General features: G+C 37.1%; 1 protein-coding gene across 2 annotated transcripts; it reads left to right on the top strand.

Annotated features, from left to right (window-relative positions):
* Positions 1-701: 701 nt before the first annotated feature.
* On the top strand, positions 702-19,535 carry erlin2 (ER lipid raft associated 2). Of its 2 annotated transcripts, none has more exons than XM_084414362.1 (12): positions 702-808; positions 1,680-1,784; positions 1,898-1,979; positions 2,055-2,101; positions 5,220-5,281; positions 5,525-5,650; positions 9,398-9,471; positions 11,140-11,198; positions 11,640-11,731; positions 11,860-11,949; positions 17,459-17,538; positions 17,647-19,535. In XM_084414362.1, the coding sequence occupies exons 2-12, from the start codon at positions 1,681-1,683 to the stop codon at positions 17,821-17,823; spliced, it is 993 nt and encodes a 330-aa protein (XP_084270488.1). In that variant the 5' UTR covers positions 702-808; position 1,680; the 3' UTR covers positions 17,824-19,535. The 2 variants fall into 2 exon arrangements, with proteins under 2 accessions (XP_084270488.1, XP_084270489.1); XM_084414363.1 differs by lacking the exon at positions 702-808 and adding an exon at positions 834-1,238 and having other exon boundaries at positions 17,647-18,380.
* Positions 19,536-21,626: the final 2,091 nt, after the last annotated feature.

Genomic DNA, 21,626 nt, shown 5'->3' with positions numbered 1-21,626 from the left:
CATTTAAATTGGATGAATCGCATCGCATGTCATAGGATGTCACAGGTTTGTGTGAACTGTTGTGCTTACTCTAATGTGAACATGTATTTAAAAGTAAATAGCCTAAATCATTTCGGAATAGTTTGGTAGAAATTATAAAAATAGCCTATAGCCTACTGTAATGCAGAAACACTACATAGAATTCTCGAAAAACTGTCATATTACTTCATGATAGAAAAGTAAATAAATGGAACAATTCGTGGGTCGCTGGTGCAGGGGTGGCCAACGTCGGTCGTGAGAGCCACAATCCTGCAGGGTTTTGCTCCAACCCCGATAAAAACTCACCTGCCTGTAGCTATCTAACCCGTAAGACCTTGATTGGTTTATTCAGGTTTATTAGAGTTGGAGCAAAACTCTGCAGAATTCTGCCTCTCCAGGACCCTGCTATATGCTAGGCTATTTAAAAAAATAGAAATGACAAAAGCACATGACAAAATTACAAAAATTAAAATGAAAACTGATTCATCTAATTCAAAATATTTATAGGTCTAAATGCTATAATAGTATATAAATAATAGTAAAATAACACTGAGACAAATAAAGAAAAGTAAATAATTTCGGTTATTCATCAATTCGTCTTTATCATTTTACAATCCTGCTCTGATAGGAAGGTATTTGTCGCCATCTAGTGGTGCGATACTCGAACAACAGCGGAAAAGTAGGTCAAAGTGTGGTGACGTCAGACGCAAAAGAGCGTCGCTGTATTTTCCTCATCGATCGCAGGTGTCTTTCTACCGGTCACCGCGAAGCAGTTACAGTGCGTATTTAGGTAACATCATTTTTAGTTCGCATTCATCCACAAAGTATTTTTTCCTGTGTTGTAATCGCGTTGACTGGATGTCTCAAGTATTTTCTTTGTAGACACATATTTTAAAGCTAGCTAGTAATGTTTACTATTGGTTAGATTGCAGCTTGTCGCCAAGATAATATTGTGATTTTGACACAACAGTAACTAATTTGTAGAACTGTATCGATTAGTTTGTGTAACACCAAGAGAAAGCCCATAGCCAGCGGCAACTTTTGGACACTCAAGTCATATATTTACCGAACACCAATTCAGACTTCCTGTATGTTATTCTGTCTCTAAAACCGTTTAACACGCGCTTTGAACTCTCTTGTCTAGTGCTTACTAAACTGAGGGTTTCGTTTGTGGTTTTTCCAAACAATATACAGTCAATAAAACAGACATTTGCATTCAGGTATTTGTGCTTGGTTTCCTCAATCCTCTTATCAGCAAAGTCACAGCAATGTCAGTGTTCCACATGCTCTCTCAATCTGTCATGAACTCGGTAGTTTTCACACTAGTAATGTTGTTAGCTGTTACCCATAAACTACACAAAATAATCGTTTTAATCGTTGATGCACAGCAAACCAGTTTAAGCATTTTTAATCTGCAGGATACAGCAAAACGTTAACTTGCATGTAAACAATATATTTTAACAATTATTATTATTAAGTTGTTCTGGGATCTGTTTTCATCTTTGTTTGCTAAAATACAATACTACACATTTCCTGTTTGAGGCTATTAATGGTAAATTATGCATACAATGCACATTAGTTACTTTACGTGTTGTTGACTATTGGTAGCATGGAGATGTACTTTAATAGGTCAACTATTAACGTATATCTTTTTTGTTCAGAATGACAGTGGGAGCGATTGCCTCTGTGATCCTCGCCATAGGAGGAGCCGCAATGTTTTCTGCTCTTCATAAGATTGAGGAAGGACATGTGGGTGTTTACTACAGGTCAGTTGCTCAAAATTTTCCAATAATCTGCTCCCAGAACCAAGCAGATGCTGCACAGCATGTCAGTCTCTGCTCTATGGCTTGAATAACTGTGTGTGCTTCTCTCCTCTCAGAGGTGGAGCTCTGCTGACCGCCACCAGTGGCCCTGGATTTCATCTGATGCTGCCATTCATTACTTCATTCAGATCTGTACAGGTAAAAGGCAGACTTTTTATGTATAGTTAAACTCAGTTTTCTTTTTCTTATTGCATCCTCTCTCTTTTCGTAAAGACAACCCTACAAACAGATGAAGTAAAGAATGTTCCATGCGGCACAAGGTGAGGTTAATTGTTCATTCATCAGAATCATGTGCATGCAAAGCAAGAGCAAGAAAGCCAGCTTTAGTGTAGGCGTTTGGTTTTCTCTATTGCTACATACCAAATTCTTGTTTGTTGAAATCTGGCCTGCAGTTCTGTATAGCCAATATCATATAGGCTGGTTTCACAGTCAGGGCTTAAGCCAGGATCAGACCTTAGTTCAATTAGGGCAGTTAAGTAGCTTTTATAAACGTGCCTTAGAAAAAACATTACTGGTGTGCATCTTGAAACAAATGTTATTTTAAGATATGCCAGTGCAAGTTGCTTTTAGTTAAAACAGCTCAAACATGCATTTTAGTTTGGGACTAGCTTAAGACTTGTCTGTGAAACCGGGGGACAGTGTCGTGGAAAAAGTATTCTCCTCTTTGTTAGAAATCTCTTGAGTCACAGAGTTCCAGATGCCCAAACTTCGACTTTATTGGTGGAGGCAACAAAGCCGAGATGCCTGCAGAACATCTAACAACCTCAGTCAAGACTGTCACTTTTATACAGTCTCTTACATCTCACCTGATGTTCCTCAGTGGCTGGTATAGCTAGCTGGGTGTTTTGCTCAGAGCTGCTGAAGTGAGACATAGTGCACTTTGACCTGAGGCCTTCTCTGAGATTTACACTACAGGCTGTAAAACATATCTTAATGAAAACACTTTTCAAGAAAAGAATTAGTCATTGCAGGGTGAAAGAAACTTTGCATGCTTAAAGCCTAGTCTGACTGCACCTTAATAGAGGCTCCACAGCAGTTCAGGAGAATCCTACCTAGGCTGAAGGTTGAAACTGTGTGATAGAACATCATTTACTGAGCAGACACAATTGATCGACTATAGTACAGAGTTTAGGTTAAGACATTTAAATCTGGCTTAAAACATTTCACAATTCTGTTCCCTCCTCCTTTCCTTATCATTTCCTGTCATCTCTCTACTGTTCTAAACAAATAAACTTGACAAAAGTCCAGATAAACTGGTTAAAAATAAAACGCTTATTCTTCCCTGAGGTTTTTCAGATTATTGCTGTAATTAATAACGTATTTATTGTATTTGATTATTATATTTACTTAAAGGTGCAGTCAGTGATTTCTGAGAAATGATGTTGAAAATGAAATCAACACCTAAACAAACTATTTAGTTTATTTGCTAGATGTCTGTTCTGTGTGTGTGCTAAAAAATTGTGTTTGTACATAGTACTGGCGGTGTAAATATGAGGAAAAAAGTAGATTGGACCGATCCAAGCGGGACATTTGTAGAAACTAAAGAGAGATGGCAGAGATAATCAGAGGAAAATAATTGGAAGAATGACCAGACAAGAGCTAGGATCCGCATTAATATTGGAAAAATAATTCCAGCACTAGAGAGACGTTAGAGACCGGGAAGGCCTGAAAGTGGACACTGAGGTTGCTTTGTTTCTGCTCCGTACATGAGTACTATTGGTTTTTGCTATGTTTCCCAGAACCATATGCTGTTGTTGTTGTTGAATCACAGCTGATTTATCCACACTTGCGCAAGCTGTCTGATGTTGTTAGTGGTTGCTTGTGTTGCATAGTGTGTTTATTTTGGGGGCAGAGCAATGAAGGGAGGGTTGTGTTTTTTTGGGTGTAGATTTCAAATATCAACAGTGTTTCTCAGTAATTGCTTACTGCAACTTTAATGTGGGTAAATGTGTTATATCATACATTTCTTTAACCCCTTAACGCCCACTGTCGCGAATTTGCAACAAACCCCTTCCATTCAGACTGCAGGCGAGATAGCGTGTGTTTTCCCCCAATGCCTGTTTGTGCACATTCGATACATACCTAGGAACATTTTGCACGCACTGGTTTATCGTAGGAGCGGTCGGAGTGGGAACTACATCCGGTTCACCGAAGCTAATATTTTGTTTTGCAAAATCCGCATATCAAGTGCGCAAATGTGGAGAAATTTCCAAAAATTAGTTAAGTTGTGCTAAGATAAAAATATGTACCAGCTTATTGATTGCTTCTATAGCTATGTTATTCATATAGACTTCATGTGACGAATATTTTTTACGTACTTTGTAGATTTCTGTTTGTAGCAAATTTGCGACATTGGTCCATAACGGCTGGATTGGGCTAATGGCTACATATTATAATAATGCTGTATTTAGATGGTTTCAGCCAAAAAAAAATATTATTTTTTTTCCCACAAAAAATAGCATGTTAGGATATAACACTATAAGAATATATAATGTATGCACTGGAGAAACAAGGAAAGAGTTAAATAGAGTGTAACATGGAATGTATAAAAACTACTGTCAATGTTAGGGAGTAGGAGAGTGTTTTGTTTCTTGCTGTTGTCAAGATTCATTAATTTGTCAAAGTTTATAAGTATAAAGTTTATAAGTTCTAACAACTTTGTGCTATGAATAAAATCTACATTCCTGAGATGGGAAAATGTGTTTTATTAATTTTTCCATTTTGTAAAAAAATACCCTAAATGCCCACTGTCGCAAATTTGCAACATACCAAAATTTCTATTTATTTGTTGTGCAAAAGTGAAATTGATAATCTCAACATTATTTACCATCTACCTAAAGTCAAAAACACACAGAATTTTTTTTTTTATATACAGCTTTATAAATTCAGGCGTTAAGGGGATAAAGAATGCTGTTCAAAAGTTTGGGGTCAGTAAGATTTTTGATGTTTTTGTTCACCAATGCTGCATTTATTTAATCAAAAATACAGTCAAGGGAGCATCATTACTCAGTGTCACATGATCCTTCAGAAATCCTTCTAATATGAGGATTTGCTGCTCAAGAAACATTTATCTTATCACAGTGGAAATGTGGAAACCATTATACATTTTTTGCAGGTTTTTTTTTTTTTGGATGAATAGGACATAACTTGTAACATAAATGTCTTTACTGTTGTTTTTCATTGATTGAATAGGTCATTGGCGCTAAATGCTTTTTAAATTACAGCTGGCATAGCACAAGTTCACAAAACATTGTCAGCCGGGTATCACTGATCATCTCAGACACATGCTGTTGTGAGAGAAGACCCTGCGTGAGATTTATTTTAGAAATAGATTTTCACACTTATTCATATATGGCAACATGTTGTTTTGCTTTGCAGTGGAGGTGTAATGATCTACTTTGATCAGATTGAGGTGGTGAACTACCTTGTTCCCTCAGCAGGTAAAATACATTTTTTTGTTATTTATATTGTAGAGGTGTATAAAAGGGTGGACAACTGGGAACGTTTTCCTGGGCTTGTAACATGGGAGGGCCTACTAAAGAGCCTTTTTGGCATAGCCTGCTTGCTCATAAATATTTTATCCCGCTCCCCATGAATTTACGTGATGAGTCAGACTATAACTGTCTTTTTTTTTATGTGCCCTATTCATCTCTTTCTTAACATCATTGTTTGTTCTGCTGCAGTTTATGGCATTGTGAGAAACTTCACTGCTGACTATGACAAAGCCCTGATTTTCAACAAGGTTCACCATGAGCTGAATCAGTTCTGTAGTGTGCACTCACTTCAGGAGGTCTACATAGGTCTATTTGGTAAGTGTTGTGTTGCTATACCGTGTTAAATTATTTTATATCATTAAACTTGTTCATATTTTGCTGCTTTAAGACTCATATTTCAAAGCAAGGGTCTCTTCCTTGCAGCTGACAGCAACTGCCTCACAAAAGACTCTCTGTAGAATGCAGTTTTTCCCCCCTTCAAACTGATGGGTGAATTTAAATAATCGTATGCATATTTTTCTCTACTAAAATGTCAATACACCCTGAATGCACAATATAATTCACTAGAAAGGTTTAGGAAACATTAAACATGATCTTTTTTTCATAAGGAAACACCTTAACAGTAATTAATTTGGATTTTCTTTAGCTCTAGAAATGCATGTTAAAAATGTTGCAGTGTGAGAAGTTCATAGTGGCTTTATATCTCTAGAACAAATGCACTTCACAATGGTGTGAGGGGATTACAGCCCTCTAGTGGTGATGTGGCGGTGTTGCACATGTGACTAGAATTCACCCAAATAGTATTGTAGTACATAAAGAATTTTTATTTTTGGGTGAACTATCCCTTTAAGCTTCCGAAGTACTTTTTATTTGCAGTTGTGAAAATTGTTCAATTGTAATCATAATATATAATATAATGTAATCATAATATTTTTTTTAAATTCAGATACTATTGATTTTGCTATGAATATATACACTCACCTAAAGGATTATTAGGAACACCTGTTCAATTTCTCATTAATGCAATTATCTAATCAACCAGTCACATGGCAGTTGCTTCAATGCATTTAGGGGTGTGGTCTTGGTCAAGACAATCTCCTGAACTCCAAACTGAATGTCAGAATGGGAAAGAAAGGTGATTTAAGCAATTTTGAGCGTGGCATGGTTGTTGGTGCCAGACGGGCCGGTCTGAGTATTTCACAATCTGCTCAGTTACTGGGATTTTCACATACAACCATTTCTAGGGTTTACAAAGAATGGTGTGAAAAGGGAAAAACATCCAGTATGTGGCAGTCCTGTGGGCGAAAATGCCTTGTTGATGCTAGAGGTCAGGGGAGTATGGGCCGACTGATTCAAGCTGATAGAAGAGCAACTTTGACTGAAATAACCACCTGTTACAACCGAGGAATGCAGCAAAGCATTTGTGAAGCCACAACACGCACAACCTTGAGGCGGATGAGCTACAACAGCAGAAGACCCCACCGGGTACCACTCATGTAAGTTGCTTGGAGACCTGGGCTTCAACACCTCCATGTGCAACTGGATTTTGGACTTCTTGACCAACAGACCCCAGAATGTTCGATCAGGCTCCAACTGCTCCACATCCATCACACTCAACACTGGTGTACCACAGGGCTGTGTGCTAAGCCCGTTCCTCTACTCCCTCTTCACCTCCGACTGCAAGCCTGTGTACGGATCTAATTCCATCGTCAAGTTTGCGGACGACACTACGGTGATTGGTCTCATCAGCAACAACGATGAGACTGCCTATAGGGAGGAGATCAAGCACCTGGCCACATGGTGCACCGAAAATAACCAGCTCCTCAACACCACCAAAACGAAGGAGCTCATCGTGGACTTCAGGAAAGTGTCAAGAGGCACACACGACACCATCCACATCAATGGAATGGCTGTTGAGCGTGTCTCCAGTTTCAAGTTCCTGGGGATCCACATCTCGGCGGACATGACCTGGACAACCAACACCTCCAGCCTGGTCAAGAAGGCTCACCAGCGCCTTTTCTTCCTGAGGACACTGAGGAAGAATCAGCTTTCCTCCACTATCCTGGTGAACTTCTATCGCTGTGCAATAGAAAGCATCCTGACCAACTGTGCTACAGTGTGGTATGGGAGCTGTTCTGTTGCAGAGCGCAAGGCACTGCAGCGGGTGGTGAAAACCGCCCAGCGCATCACTGGGACTCCACTACCTGCCATCGAGCACATCCAGAGGAAACGCTGTCTGCATCGAGCTCGCAGCATCCTTAAGGACTCCTCTCACCCAGCCCACAGACTGTTTTCTCTCCTGCCCTCCGGCAGGCGTTTCAGGTGCCTCCGGACCAGGACCAGCAGACTAAAGAACAGTTTTTTCCCCAGAGCTGTCTCTTTATTAAACTCTAACCCTCATTGATCCCACTCCCCTCATATACTGATTGACTCTCCTCTCCCTCCTCACACCTGCCTCCATTTTGTCATTTGCAATACTATAATGTTCATTTGCACTGCTGACTGTTATTACAGTAACAACTGTTTACATATGCATCTTGCACTACTACCTTGACTGGAATATGCTCAATTTGCACTGCCGACTGTTTATTTACAGTACCGACTGTTTATATATACATTGCAATATCGTACCTTAACTGTAATATGCAATTACTTTCCACTGCACTTTCACTCGGATAGCTTCTGTCCAAACTTTATTTGCACTACTTTAAATCCATTGTTATACTGCTCATTAGCCTAACTTATACATATATCTATTTGTTAAATTCTGTTTATAGTAATAGCCATCTGTATATTATGCTCACATTCTGTTTATAGTAACAGCCATCTGTATATATATTCATAGTACATATCTATCTGTAAAATTCTGTTTATAGTAACAGCCATCTGTATATTATATTCAGTACATATCTATCTGTAAACATTCTGTTTATAGTAATAGCCATCTGTATATTATTATATTCAGTACATATCTAGCTGTAAACTCTGTTCACAGTAATAGTTATCTGTATATTATATTCATAGGACAATCTATCTGTAAATTTTTGTTTATAATAGTATTCAACTCTATATTTATTCAGTACATATCCATGTTCTGCACTTATGGAACCACTGTATATCCTGCACTTGCTGCTATTGCACTTCTGGTTAGACCTAAACTGCATTTCGTTGCCTTGTACCTGTACTTGTGTAATGACAATAAAGTTGAATCTAATCTAATCTAATCTAATCTAATCATCTCCACTACAAATAAGAAAAAGAGGCTACAATTTGCACGAGCTCACCAAAATTGGACAGTTGAAGACTGGAAAAATGTTGCCTGGTCTGATGAGTCTTGATTTCTGTTGAGACATTCAGATGGTAGAGTCAGAATTTGGCGTAAACAGAATGAGAACATGGATCCATCATGCCTTGTTACCACTGTGCAGGCTGGTGGTGGTGGTGTAATGGTGTGGGGGATGTTTTCTTGGCACACTTTAGGCCCCTTAGTGCCAATTGGGCATCGTTTAAATGCCACGGCCTACCTGAGCATTGTTTCTGACCATGTCCATTCCTTTATGACCACCATGTACCCATCCTCTGATGGCTACTTCCAGCAGGATAATGCACCATGTCACAAAGCTCAAATCATTTCAAATTGGTTTCTTGAACATGACAATGAGTTCACTGTACTAAAATGGCCCCCACAGTCACCAGATCTCAACCCAATAGAGCATCTTTGGGATGTGGTGGAACGGGAGCTTCGTGCCCTGGATGCATCCCTCAAATCTCCATCAACTGCAAGATGCTATCCTATCAATATGGGCCAACATTTCTAAAAAATGCTTTCAGCACCTTGTTGAATCAATGCCACGTAGAATTAAGGCAGTTCTGAAGGCGAAAGGGGGTCAAACACAGTATTAGTATGGTGTTCCTAATAATCCTTTAGGTGAGTGTATAGCCATTGATGCTGATATGGCATTAAATCATAAAGAAAGTAAATATTTGCAGTTGTGTTGTGATGAAAAAACAAGTTCTGTGTATCATTCATAAAGTGACCTGTTGATTCTTCTCCGGCCTTAGATCAAATAGATGAGAATCTAAAGCTCACGCTACAGGAGGATCTTACCAACATGGCACCTGGACTCATCATTCAGGTGGGATTCATAATTTTTTGCCAATTTAGTCTGTTTTCTGCTCCAATCCACAGAGTTATGTTCTTGTCAACATTCTATCTTCTGTACAAGTTATACATTAGTGCTTAGGTAAAAGAATAGTTCACCAAAAAATTTTAATTAGCCCATGATTTACTCACCCTGAAGCCATCCTAGGTGTATATGACATTCTTCTTTCAGACAAATACAATCGGAGTGTTGAGGCAAAAACAAGTAACTAACAAAATAGCATCAGGCATAAGAGACATCAGGATTCAAATTGTCCTTAAAAGATATTTATTCTTGCAAGAATGTTCCCAGTCCATCCACAGTCCAGCTGCAGGCGGAGTGAGACCCAGAGCAGAGGTTGGCCAGCATTTTTATAGTGTTATCTCTTGTCACCCTTCACAGCACAAGGAACAAAAGGGACCCCCCTTGACCCCTCCCCAGCACGGGAATCTCCTTACCTCTGAAATCTCACACACACACACCCTGCAGCTGTATCAATATCATAAAAGAAACTCAAAATACAGCCAAAGAACGCATGGCATTCGTTTGTTAAATCGTTGAAAATAAAATACAAAGAAAAGATGAATTTTCCCACAACAGGAGTTATATTAAAAAATGTCCTGGCTCTTCCAAGCTTTATAATGGCAGTGAATGGGTGTATGTCTTTGGAAGTCCATCAAAGCGCATCTATTTATGATTAAAGTGCTCCACGTGTGTCCGGGGGTTAATAAAGGCCTTCTGAAGTGAAGTGAAAGCAATGCGTTCGTGTAAGAAAAATATCCATTTGAAACTTTATCGACTAAAATAACTAGCTTCCGGCAGACGGCTGTACTCATCGATTTACGCCAAAAGAGTAACACTGGAACTATACACTTGAACACTATAACTCTGATTGTATTCGTCTGAAAGAAGAATGTCATATACAACTAGGATTGCTTCAGGGTAAGTAAATCATGGGCTAATTTTCATTTTTGGGTGAACTATCCCTTTAAACGGGTCCTTTGAATTTAGGATAGATAACCATGGTCTTTTGTAATTTATTACAAAAACATTCAAGACTTTATCTTGTTACACAGTTTGTAAGAGCAGAGATAAGATGCTGCTATAATCTCTGTGTATTTGTGCGTGTGTTTGTCTTTCATTATTTAGCTTTGGTTTGGCAGGAATCCGATTTCCTAAATCAAATCCCTTTGGTGCAGATTAACCAAGTTTTCACAGACTCAAGCAAAGAAGCTTAAAACAGCCTTCCTCGTAATAAACTGTGCAAGCAGGAGATTTCCTTTGTTACCATTTCTCATCTATTATCACAAAAAATGTGCAAGTCATCAGTGCAGCTGGTACAACACTGAGATCATTTGTAATCTGATTCATTCTTCCTTGTAGCTTGAATATTCTTATGGAGCTTTTGTGGGTAATGTGTCATTCACTTAATGCACGATGAGCTATGAGTCACATGAGGAGTATGTAAACATCCACTAATTTTGTTCCGAGATCCATTTGTTCTGACTTCTTTTCCAAGGCTCTTGCAGCAAAAAGGGGAAAAAAGAAGAAGAGAGAAAGTCAAATATCTTTTGATTATTAACAAAAAGGATGTCTGTCTGTCTGTCTTTAACTTTTTTTCTCTTACTCTCTCCTCTGTTCCTCCCCCCCCCCCGTAAGCAGGCAGTCCGTGTTACCAAACCAAACATTCCGGAAAGCATTCGCAGGAACTATGAATTAATGTGAGTTTATGAGAACCTTTTGCATGTAATAGCTTATGTTACAACCAGGACCCAAAAGGAACTAACACTAACACTAACACAGTGAGTGAATGTAGTGGTAATAATTGTTTCTAACTGGCCATGATTTATATTATGCCTCTATGACAAAGGAATTATTCTTCTTACATTTTTTTTAAATTAATTGATAATCCTGCATATTAGTGACACACAGTACAGGTTGTTAAGTTACTCACAGAATGTATAATGTTGCCATCTTGCAAGTAACTTTGTACTTGCATATGAGACTACATTTTGGACCCTGGTTACAGCATAACTTGTCATTCTATATCTAAACTGCAACACTGTATTTTGGTCTAAAGTAAGAATATTCTGTCAGTCCTTATCAATTGAGCTTGATTGAAACAGAATCTCTCTTTTTCTTTACTTTGTGTGTCTTCTCAGGGAGAGTGAGAGAACAAAGTTACTGATTGCGGCTCAGACACAGAAGGTGGTAGAGAAGGAGGCAGAGACGGAGAGGAAAAAGGCTGTCATCGGTGAACAAAGATGTTTTTTCTTAGCACTCCGCCTGATAAGCATGTTTGGTCGTGTGGATTGGATACCGATGAAGTTGTTGCTTATTTAAAAGTAAATGAATGTTGCTCTACTTTTTTCCTGTCTGCAGAAGCAGAGAAGGTGGCACAGGTGGCTGAAATCAAATATGGCCAGAAAGTTATGGAAAAAGAAACAGAGAAAAAGATATCAGAAATTGAAGGTAGGTGAATGTGTGTTCATGTTCCCTCAGAGGTTCAAGACTGCAATGTAGGAGAATAAAAACAGGTTGGATTAACCATATGGGCATTTGGGCCCTGATTTGATCAAAATATAAAATTAACAATGGTCAGGGTTTGGAAGAAATGACCCCATAGCATTATGTACCTATTTCATAAATTAAATATAAGTTCTGGTTGAGTAAGATTTTTTTTTAAAGGAAATTAATACTTTTATTATTCAGCAAAGGTGCATTTAAAGTGTCTACCAAACCAGCATGCAGATCACTTTTTGAAGCACATTGTTACAGAAGCTGTCAGGTTCAAAACTTTCATCAATACCTCTAAGAGTTTGTCTCGTCAACGTGAAAATTATGTGAGAAAAACAAAACTACAGACAGAATGAATGATTGCATAGAAGACGAATGCAAACGATTACATGCAAAGCAAGTCATTGTCATTAGTGCAAGACATCTACAAATCAAACCAGTGTGTCCATTGACATACTATCTTTGTTACAAAAATGAATGATGTATTATTTATGTATCAATTAATTATGTGCTATTTACATAGAATAGTTAACCAGAATATATACAGTGTGTGCAGAATTATTAGGCACGTTGATTTTCTGATCATATTTTATTTCCAGGAACATTTTGCCAATTCCAAACCATATTAATCTTAATAACTACTATTAATTTTGTATTTAATCATGTATAAGTGATATATAATTGTTCATGAAGGCTGGAAATGAAAAATGTCTTATTTTCAGGTGTGCAGAATTATTAGGCAAGTTTTCTTTTACAGATAAAATAAGCCAAAAAAGAGATTTAACAAAGACTGAAAAGTCAAAAACTATTAAATCCCCATGAGAAGAATGCAAAACTAATGCAATACTAGAGATTACAGTTAAGGCATGACCATTGGACAGTGAAATGCTCATTGGGTCAGCAGGGTCAGACAAAAACAGGTGGAGAAGAAAAAACACATGTTAACTGCAAAAGAATGAAGAATTAAGGTGAAGAATTAAGTGTGAAACCATCGGGAACCCTTTAGTCTCCAGCGCCACCATTTTCCAGAACTGCAACCTACCTGGAGTCTCCAGAAGAGCAAGGTGTCAGGGTCTCAGAGACTTGGGTTAGGCAAAGAATCCTAAAAAATGACCCTTTCTTAATAAGAGTCACAAGCTGAAGTGTTGTTAAATACATGAAGACTGTTTTTTTATAGGCTTTATAGACAGACAGATTGAGAGTGACTCTTGAAGGACCAGCAACACATCCTCTTCTACCACTGTTTGAAGAATTCATCTTCCAGAATACATTTTAATACGTTTTGGGAGTTAATTTTTAGTCCATCTCTGCAAAACGGACTTCAGGGTAGGAGATGGACTAAAAATAAACTCACAAAACGTATTAAAACGTATTCTGGAAGATGAATTCTTCAAACCCAAGTCTCTGAGACCCTGACACCTTGCTCTTCTGGAGACTCCAGGTAGGTTGCAGTTCTGGAAAATGGTGGCGCTGGAGACTAAAGGGTTCCCGATGGTTTCACACTTAATTCTTCACCTTAATTCTTCATTCTTTTGCAGTTAACATGTGTTTTTTCTTCTCCATCTGTTTTTGTCTGACCCTGCTGACCCAATGAGCATTTCACTGTCCAATGGTCATGCTTTAACTGCAATCTCTAGTATTGCATTAGTATTGCATTCTTCTCATGGGGATTTAATATTTTTGACTTTTCAGTCTTTGTTAAATCTCTTTTTTGGCTTATTTTATCTGTAAAAGAAAACTTGCCTAATAATTCTGCACACCTGAAAATAAGACATTTTTCATTTCCAGCCTTCATGAACAATTATATATCACTTATACATGATTAAATACAAAATTAATAGTAGTTATTAAGATTAATATGGTTTGGAATTGGCAAAATGTTCCTGGAAATAAAATATGATCAGAAAATCAACGTGCCTAATAATTCTGCACACACTGTATATATAACTTCCCACTGGCCTTCTCCCAGATTCTGGCTAACTATTCTATATAAATAGCACATGATGAAGCTATATCAGCTGACTCTTCAGTATGTTTTCTACTGTGCAGTTTTTGGAATGTTTTGGTAACACTTTAGAATAATGGTCCATAGTTAACAAGTAGCTATGCAGGAAGTAATAGGTAGTACTGCATTAACACCGAACTTAATACTATTAACAAATATGGAAGCAATATTAACTAAGCAGTAAGTAATAGCTAATTTAGTACAAAGGTAGTTCCTTGGTAGGTATTTGATTATTACTAAAGAAATATATCCTCATTTAGAACTACTTGTGAACTAAGAAAGAATAACCAATTAATTACTAATCACAAAAGTAACATGTCTAAAAAGTGAACAATTGTGTGTTTTTTTTTTTACTTTTAACATGGTCGTAACATTTCAGAAGCTTGTGCCTCAAATGGGTTCTTTGTGGAAACAAGTAACTTTGTGGTTTATGAATATTATATCCCTCCAAATACATTAGCTACAGGTTGAGATTGTGACTACTACTCTTGCCAAAGGATGGACGTATGTTCTCTGTTTATTTCAAACTTAAACATAGAATAATACTAATAATGATAATTTGTTCAAAAACGTTAATTCCTCACTAATTACTCAAGCATTACCTTGTCATCCCGCAGGAACTACTAGTGATGTGGCCCATTATTTTAAAGTGAAAAACACTTTATATCACTAGTAGTTAACGCTTGTGTTACCTTAACGCAAGGTAAAGCTTGTGTAATTAGTGAGGAGTTAACACGTTTTTCACTTTAAAATAATGGGCCACATCACTAGTAGTTCCTGCGGGATGACAAGGTAATGCTTGAGTAATTAGTGAGGAGTTAACGTTTTTCACAAGTAATACAAGTTATTTAATTTTATATTTGACACATACTGTACATGCAAACATTTCTGTGAGGCACTAGTAATATTCTAACAAACATTGTAATCTGGAAGATGTGGTTTTGCGCTTATCGCAACAAATGCAGCCAATTTCTTCATTAAGGATGCAAATTGTTTTTGACGAGAAAACATCAATGTTTATATTCATATACTAAAGAGAAGTCCTACTCAGGCGGCTACTGTAACATAAAGGTAGGTCTTTGGAGTCTGAGACATATTGAACTGACACTCAATAGAGCTCATAATAGTGAACTAATCCAATCATGAGTTTCAGCATCACTTCCTAATTATTTACAATTTTGAACAAATTATCATTATTAGTATTATTCTATGTTTAAGTTTGAAATAAACAGAGAACATACGTCCATCCTTTGGCAAGAGTAGTAGTCACAATCTCAACCTGTAGCTAATGTATTTGGAGGGATATAATATTCATAAACCACAAAGTTACTTGTTTCCACAAAGAACCCATTTGAGGCACAAGCTTCTGAAATGTTACGACCATGTTAAAAGTAAAAAAAAAAACACACAATTGTTCACTTTTTAGACATGTTACTTTTGTGATTAGTAATTAATTGGTTATTCTTTCTTAGTTCACAAGTAGTTCTAAATGAGGATATATTTCTTTAGTAATAATCAAATACCTACCAAGGAACTACCTTTGTACTAAATTAGCTATTACTTACTGCTTAGTTAATATTGCTTCCATATTTGTTAATAGTATTAAGTTCGGTGTTAATGCAGTACTACCTATTACTTCCTGCATAGCTTCTTGTTAACTACGGACCATTATTCTAAAGTGTTACCAATGTTTTTTTTAAGGTTAGGTTTCTTTGCTTTCTAACTGTAATACTGGGAAAATGACTTTCCTGAGAAAATGGACTGAATCATACATGCCAAAAGCCACAGTGTTAAAGGGTTAGTTCACCCAAAAATGAAAATTCTGTCAGTAATTACTCACCCTCATGTTGTTCCAACCGCGTAAGACCTTCGTTCATCTTCGGAACACAAATTAAGATATTTTGATGAAATCTGAGAGCTGGATCACTCCTCCATAGACTTCTAGGTGACCGAAACTTGCTGGCCCAGAAAATGTATTAAAGAGATCGTTAATATAGTCCAAGTGACTACAGTGGCTCAATCTTAAGTATATCAAGCGACGAGAATACTTTTTGTGCGCAAAAATAACGACTTTATTCCACTATTCATTTCCTTCTCTCTGGGCCTCGAGTCTTTTCACGTAGTGTTTAAGCGTAGCGCGTCTGTTACACGTCACCACGTAGGCTCACTATTGGCCGACGCTGGTCATGTGTGTGATGCGTGAGACGCACAACACAGAAGCGCTGCGCAAAAACACTACGTGAACTAACTCGAGGCCCAGAGAGAAGGAAATGAATAGTGGAATAAAGTCGTTATTTTTGTTTGTTTTTGCGCACAAAAAGTATTCTCGTCGCTTGATATACTTAAGATTGAGCCACTGGAGTCACTTGGACTATATTAACGATCTCTTTAATAACTTTTCTGGGCCAGCAAGCTATAATGTCTTAGAAGCCTATGGAGGAGTGATCCAGCTCTCAGATTTCATCAGAAATATCTTAATTTGTGTTCCGAAGATGAACGAAGGTCTTATGGGGTTGGAACAACATGAGGGTGAGTAATTACTGACAGAATTTTCATTTTTGGGTGAACTAACCCTTTAAGGTTTTATGAGAACATTTGTTAGGAAGTTGTTATGGAGTGTCTGAACTAATGTGAAGCTAAAAACTGGGTAGAATGACAGATATTTTATTTTCTCAATGTTTGTGCAAGATGGTGTTGTAAATGCAGATGCAAGGACTGTTTGCTCTGAACATGCTTTAGAACTTTTTTATAATCATTTAATATTATGCCCGTATTCATTATAACACAATATATATAGTTGGATGGAAAGTCAATGATGATCAAATGTGTTAATCATAATGAAAAGAGATTTGTTTTTATCTAGAAGGCCTCATCATGTTTTGATCTCTGACAGGGTTGCTTAACAAGTATAAAGGGGCTGCTGTATACGGTCTCGTAATGCTTGGATATCCGCTGTACTGGTCTTTCCAGCGGTACTGAAACTGGCCAGAATGTCTTAGCAATTCTCAACTGAGTTCTGAATGCTGTTTGTAAAACTAGTGACTAATCTGGCAGGAGTGCAACAAAGTCAGTCATTTTTTCCCCACATTAAAAGGTTTTACATATAATGAAAAAAAAACACATTAAAATCATGTAGACAGTCGTACCAGTTGTCTGCTTTATTTTATGTGCAAACTGGTCGCCTTATGGTGGCTAACATGTTGAGATACTAAGATGCTTTCACACTATGTCGGAATTACGACTATGACTTGTAAAAAGCAGTCACAAACTCGTAGTTTAAAATTACAACTTGTTAACTGAGTTTTCAGAGGTTTGGGTGAACCGCCTGAATATATTATATGAGATGCTTAGCATGAATTTAAATAGCATTGACTCTCCTTCATCACACAATTCTGACTGAATGTTGCTGTGATTTCTGTTGTTCATTTTGCACTTTTTTTGTTGTTGCTGATTTTATAGACAGCGCTTTCCTTGCTACGCAGAAAACAAAAGCAGATGCAGATTTCTACACCGCACAGAGAGCAGCTGAGGCCAATAAGGTAAACAATTAAAACTGTACCCCATTAACGTGCTCTTTGATTTATGAAACATGTTATTCTCCTCATCTCATCTCATCTCATCTCATCTCATCTCTTCTCTTCTCACAGCTCAAGCTGACCCCTGAATATCTCCAGCTGATGAAATTTAAGGCAATAGCAGCTAATAGTAAGATTTACTTTGGAAGTGAGATCCCTCACATGTTTATGGACTCAGGACCAGGAAGCTCCTCCGCTGCTTCCAAAGCCATAGACGCCCTCTCAGAGGGGATCCTGGACTTGGAATGACGAGAGATGGGGTAGAACTCTGGGTTGTAGCACTGAGAATAAATTAACGGGTAATGAAAGACTAATAGTCTGTCTGTAGACTGCATTGGGACAATCTGCAGCTGAAACCACTTCAGTAAAGTAACACGGTGCTTTACCTGTATCTATACCCTGGGGACTTGATCACAAGCCAGTGGTGCTTGAACAGAGTATTATACTTTTCAAACAGAACAGAATGTGGCAGTTTAAATTTGAATGTGACAATGTACGCTTGAGATTTGTGCATGTTTTAAAATATATATTGTTTATAAACTTAAACAGTCATTCAGTTTTATGTTGTTGTTTTTTTTACACTGGGGGATTGGTTTATGTACTTAATAGACATCTTTGCATCTTAAAGGCTCTTATACCTCAGGGATTATTTTATTGGCTTTACTTAAAAAAAAAAAATCTCTTCTACAACCCTCTCAGAATGAAACAGTATGTATTCAATTAGGATGTTCTAAAAATATTTTCCATTTGTTTTGCATTTTCACTTACTCAATAAATTAGCTCCATCAATGGGGAAAAAAATGGGGACATTTGGCTAAGTACTGAGAAAATCTTTTGAGAGAGGTAAGAATTTCTAGTGAGAAGATAGTTGTGTAAACTAACAGCAGAGTATAAGGTCATGTGATAACAGTGTAGCATAAAGCATTTGTTGCTAAATATAGAAGTACTGCATCATATATATGTATAAATTGTGTGCAGAGTTTTAGTATTTTGAATGCAGCAACAAATTTTCTCTCTTAAGCAGTGTACGGATGTCCTCATTTAAATCGGCAGGCGTTTTGTGCCTTTTCTAGCTCGCGTGCAGCACTGATTAGCCCAGAGCAGGACTGTGATCTCATAAACCTTCCAGTTCTTCTGTCACTTTCACATTTCAGAGGTTTTCGGTGTTGACACAAAACAGTTTTTGTCTCAGTCTGGTCATTGACCTTGAAAAATGTGGCATGTCTGTGGGCTGTTTCTCACTCATGGAATGTTTATTCTACTTTCATTTCTTGGTTAGTTACGTTTTGATTATGTTCCATAAACAATTTACATTTCTCCTAAACTCAAGTTTCATTACAAAATATACAAGGCTTTTTTTTTTTTTTTCTCAGTGTCTAAAATTGTTACATATGAAGATCATGTACAGTATATCTCATTCTAGTACCTCTAGTGGATCAACTCATCTGGATCAATAGCTTGCTTCCATTTGTAGTTAGAAGTCAGGTATGTTAACATTCATGCATATCTGGAACTTGAAAGAAGTAAAAACTTTGTCACTGATATGCGTATAAATGTTTTTACAAATGAACAGCATACCTCATAGTTGTACATTTGAAATGATATATTAATCTCATTAGTGTTACTGTCTTTGAAAGCTGGACAGCTTAAATTTAGTGAGAACTTTAGTGTGACTATTTATTTCAGAACAGTTGTGGTTAGGCAGAGGCTTTTGGTTTAAACATTTCAGCAGATTGTGTAATACTCTGTTCAAAACTGCAGAGACTCATCAGAAATTCCCAAAGACCTTTATTGTTCTTGTCTGTGTTTCGCTGGAACACTGAGTGTGTATTGAATCACGGTCTCTGTTTAGTGTATTGTCAAGTTCAGTTTCTTTATTTCATGTACATTAACAGTACTTAAAAAGTTGGCTATGTATTGGGTGGGTAATTGTTTATACATTAAAGTTTTTTCTTTTTCTTATTAAGCCTTTGTGTTCAGATTTTATGACATAAGATGACATCCTCAGAAACATGCTTGGTACAGGCAGGTCAGTGTTACTTATACACTTGAACACTTTAATCCTATGTGAAAGGTGCATTTATGTATTTTTCATAGGTCTAAATACACTTGCCAATGGAAAAATCTTTCAAGAAGAAAAGGTAACTCAAGATTTCAAAATTCATGTGTTCAGATTTTGCATCGACTTTGTGAAATGTTGGTTGACTTTTAGAAATCCTTTGTCGACACTTGGACATCCATGGAAGGCTGTTGTGAATATGATCACACTAAAATAGGGTCTTCTTTTTTTAGAAAGAACATTGTCTCTTTATCCAGATACCCGGAGTTTAGTTTGAGCTTGCAGTGAGAACATTACAGTAAAAATAAATTTGTTATGCTTTCTTGTGCAATTTCCTGATGATGAAGAGATGTGATGTAATGAACATTGACATCATGATAATAGAGAACAGCAGTTCCAATTTAAAGTGGTACAACTGCACAAAACCTGAATTCTTTTTTCAGACACAGGCAGCATTTCCAGATGGTTTCATAATAATAACAATAAAGAGATATGTCATCTGGACATGTTAATGAAAATTCTGTCATCATACTTATTACCCTTATGTAGTTTCAAATCTGTATGACTTTCTTTGGTGGAACATATAAGATATTTTGAAGAATGTTGGTATAACCAAACAGTTTTGGTTCCCATTGACAAAAATTACTATGGAAATCAATGGTTGCCAAAACTATTTGGTTACCAACATTCTTCAAAATAGCTGCTTTTGTGTACTGCAGAAAAAAACTAAATGCATACAGGTTACGAATGACATAAGGTTTGAATATCCATTTGAAGTGTCTCACAATGAGTTGATGTTTGTGTAGGTTTAAAAAAAAAAAAAAAAAGGTATTTATAAATGGCATAATATAAAAAGTCTTACTCAAGGACCACCCACATTTTTAAGCCATATCTTTCAGTAATTTGTTTTCTCTAGATGTATGTCTGTATTACATTCGTATTTCATTGAATATCCATTGTTTTGAAATAAAGCATTGTGTGTATAGGTGTCTGGAGAGCAGATTCATGGATGCTGTGAATGACACTGCTATTCCTTATTCAGAGATTCCAGCAGCTGCCAAGGAGATCTTTGTACTATTCTTTGGGTTCTACAGTGGGCAATTGTTCTGGCAGTGCAGGGCGGTTTCCTAACATTTTATTGAATTTGGTATCAGATCATCTGGTGTAGGGTTTGTTTGTTTTTGTTTTTTAAAAAGATTTCTTCCTCATCAAAAAATGGGGACATAAATATACATAAAAAAAGTAATTAAAACTATATTGTACATTCACTACTGATCTGCATTATATGTTTTTTTTTTTTTTTTGTGGTATAAGAAACTGAACAAACACTTGCTCAGATTACAACCAACAGGCAATAAACCTGCACATATGATGTTTCATAACTAAGTTAACACGTTCAAATAGCCTAAACTATCCAATCAACTCGTCATCAGCAATTATATCCTATCAGCATGAGAGGAAGCATACACACACACACACAGACACAGACAGACGCACACACACACAGTCGACTCACCGACATTCCTTGACAGTTTTCAGCATCCCTCCACCCCGACTCCTCACTCTTGGTTTGTTCCAACCACAGCCAGGAATACAGGGAGAGCACTCTGGGTTCGGGACAAATTCCGAGTTCAGAGCCCTCTACTCGGACAGCATGCCAAACACGCAACTCGTGAAATGGTAGTGGTACTGTAATAGTAGAATTGTTCTTTTTTTACAATGCCTTTTGTTTACTTTATACACAAATTTGGATGGATGTTGATGATGATGGGAAGTATGATATTTTGCTGAAGAACACATACAAAGAAATGGCTGGTCGAGATGCTCTCCACTCCATCACACATCATGTTTGTGAGAACAGGAATGCTGGACATTTTGTGCCTCCAGAAGCAAGGCCATTGTTGCCTGCTTTATTAAGGAGGGGGTCTTCAGGTTCTAAAAAAGCTGAAGTTCATCAACAATTATGTTTTTGCAGCAGTTTAAGAAATTATTT

This window comes from Rutilus rutilus, assembly GCF_951802725.1.
Source record: "Rutilus rutilus genome assembly, chromosome: 7".
In the NCBI taxonomy this organism is placed as follows: Eukaryota; Metazoa; Chordata; class Actinopteri; order Cypriniformes; family Leuciscidae; genus Rutilus; species Rutilus rutilus.
The sequence above is the reverse complement of the archived record's forward strand: the minus strand, read 5'-3'. Positions and strand labels throughout refer to the sequence as shown.

Coding starts and splice junctions, on each gene's coding strand:
- erlin2 (XM_084414362.1), top strand. CDS start 1,681: ATGACAGTGGGAGCGATTGCCTCTGTGATCCTCGCCATAGGAGGAGCC. Junction 5,651..9,397: donor GGTCTACATAGGTCTATTTG/GTAAGTGTTGTG, acceptor CTCCGGCCTTAG/ATCAAATAGATGAGAATCTA. Junction 11,950..17,458: donor AAAGATATCAGAAATTGAAG/GTAGGTGAATGT, acceptor CTGATTTTATAG/ACAGCGCTTTCCTTGCTACG.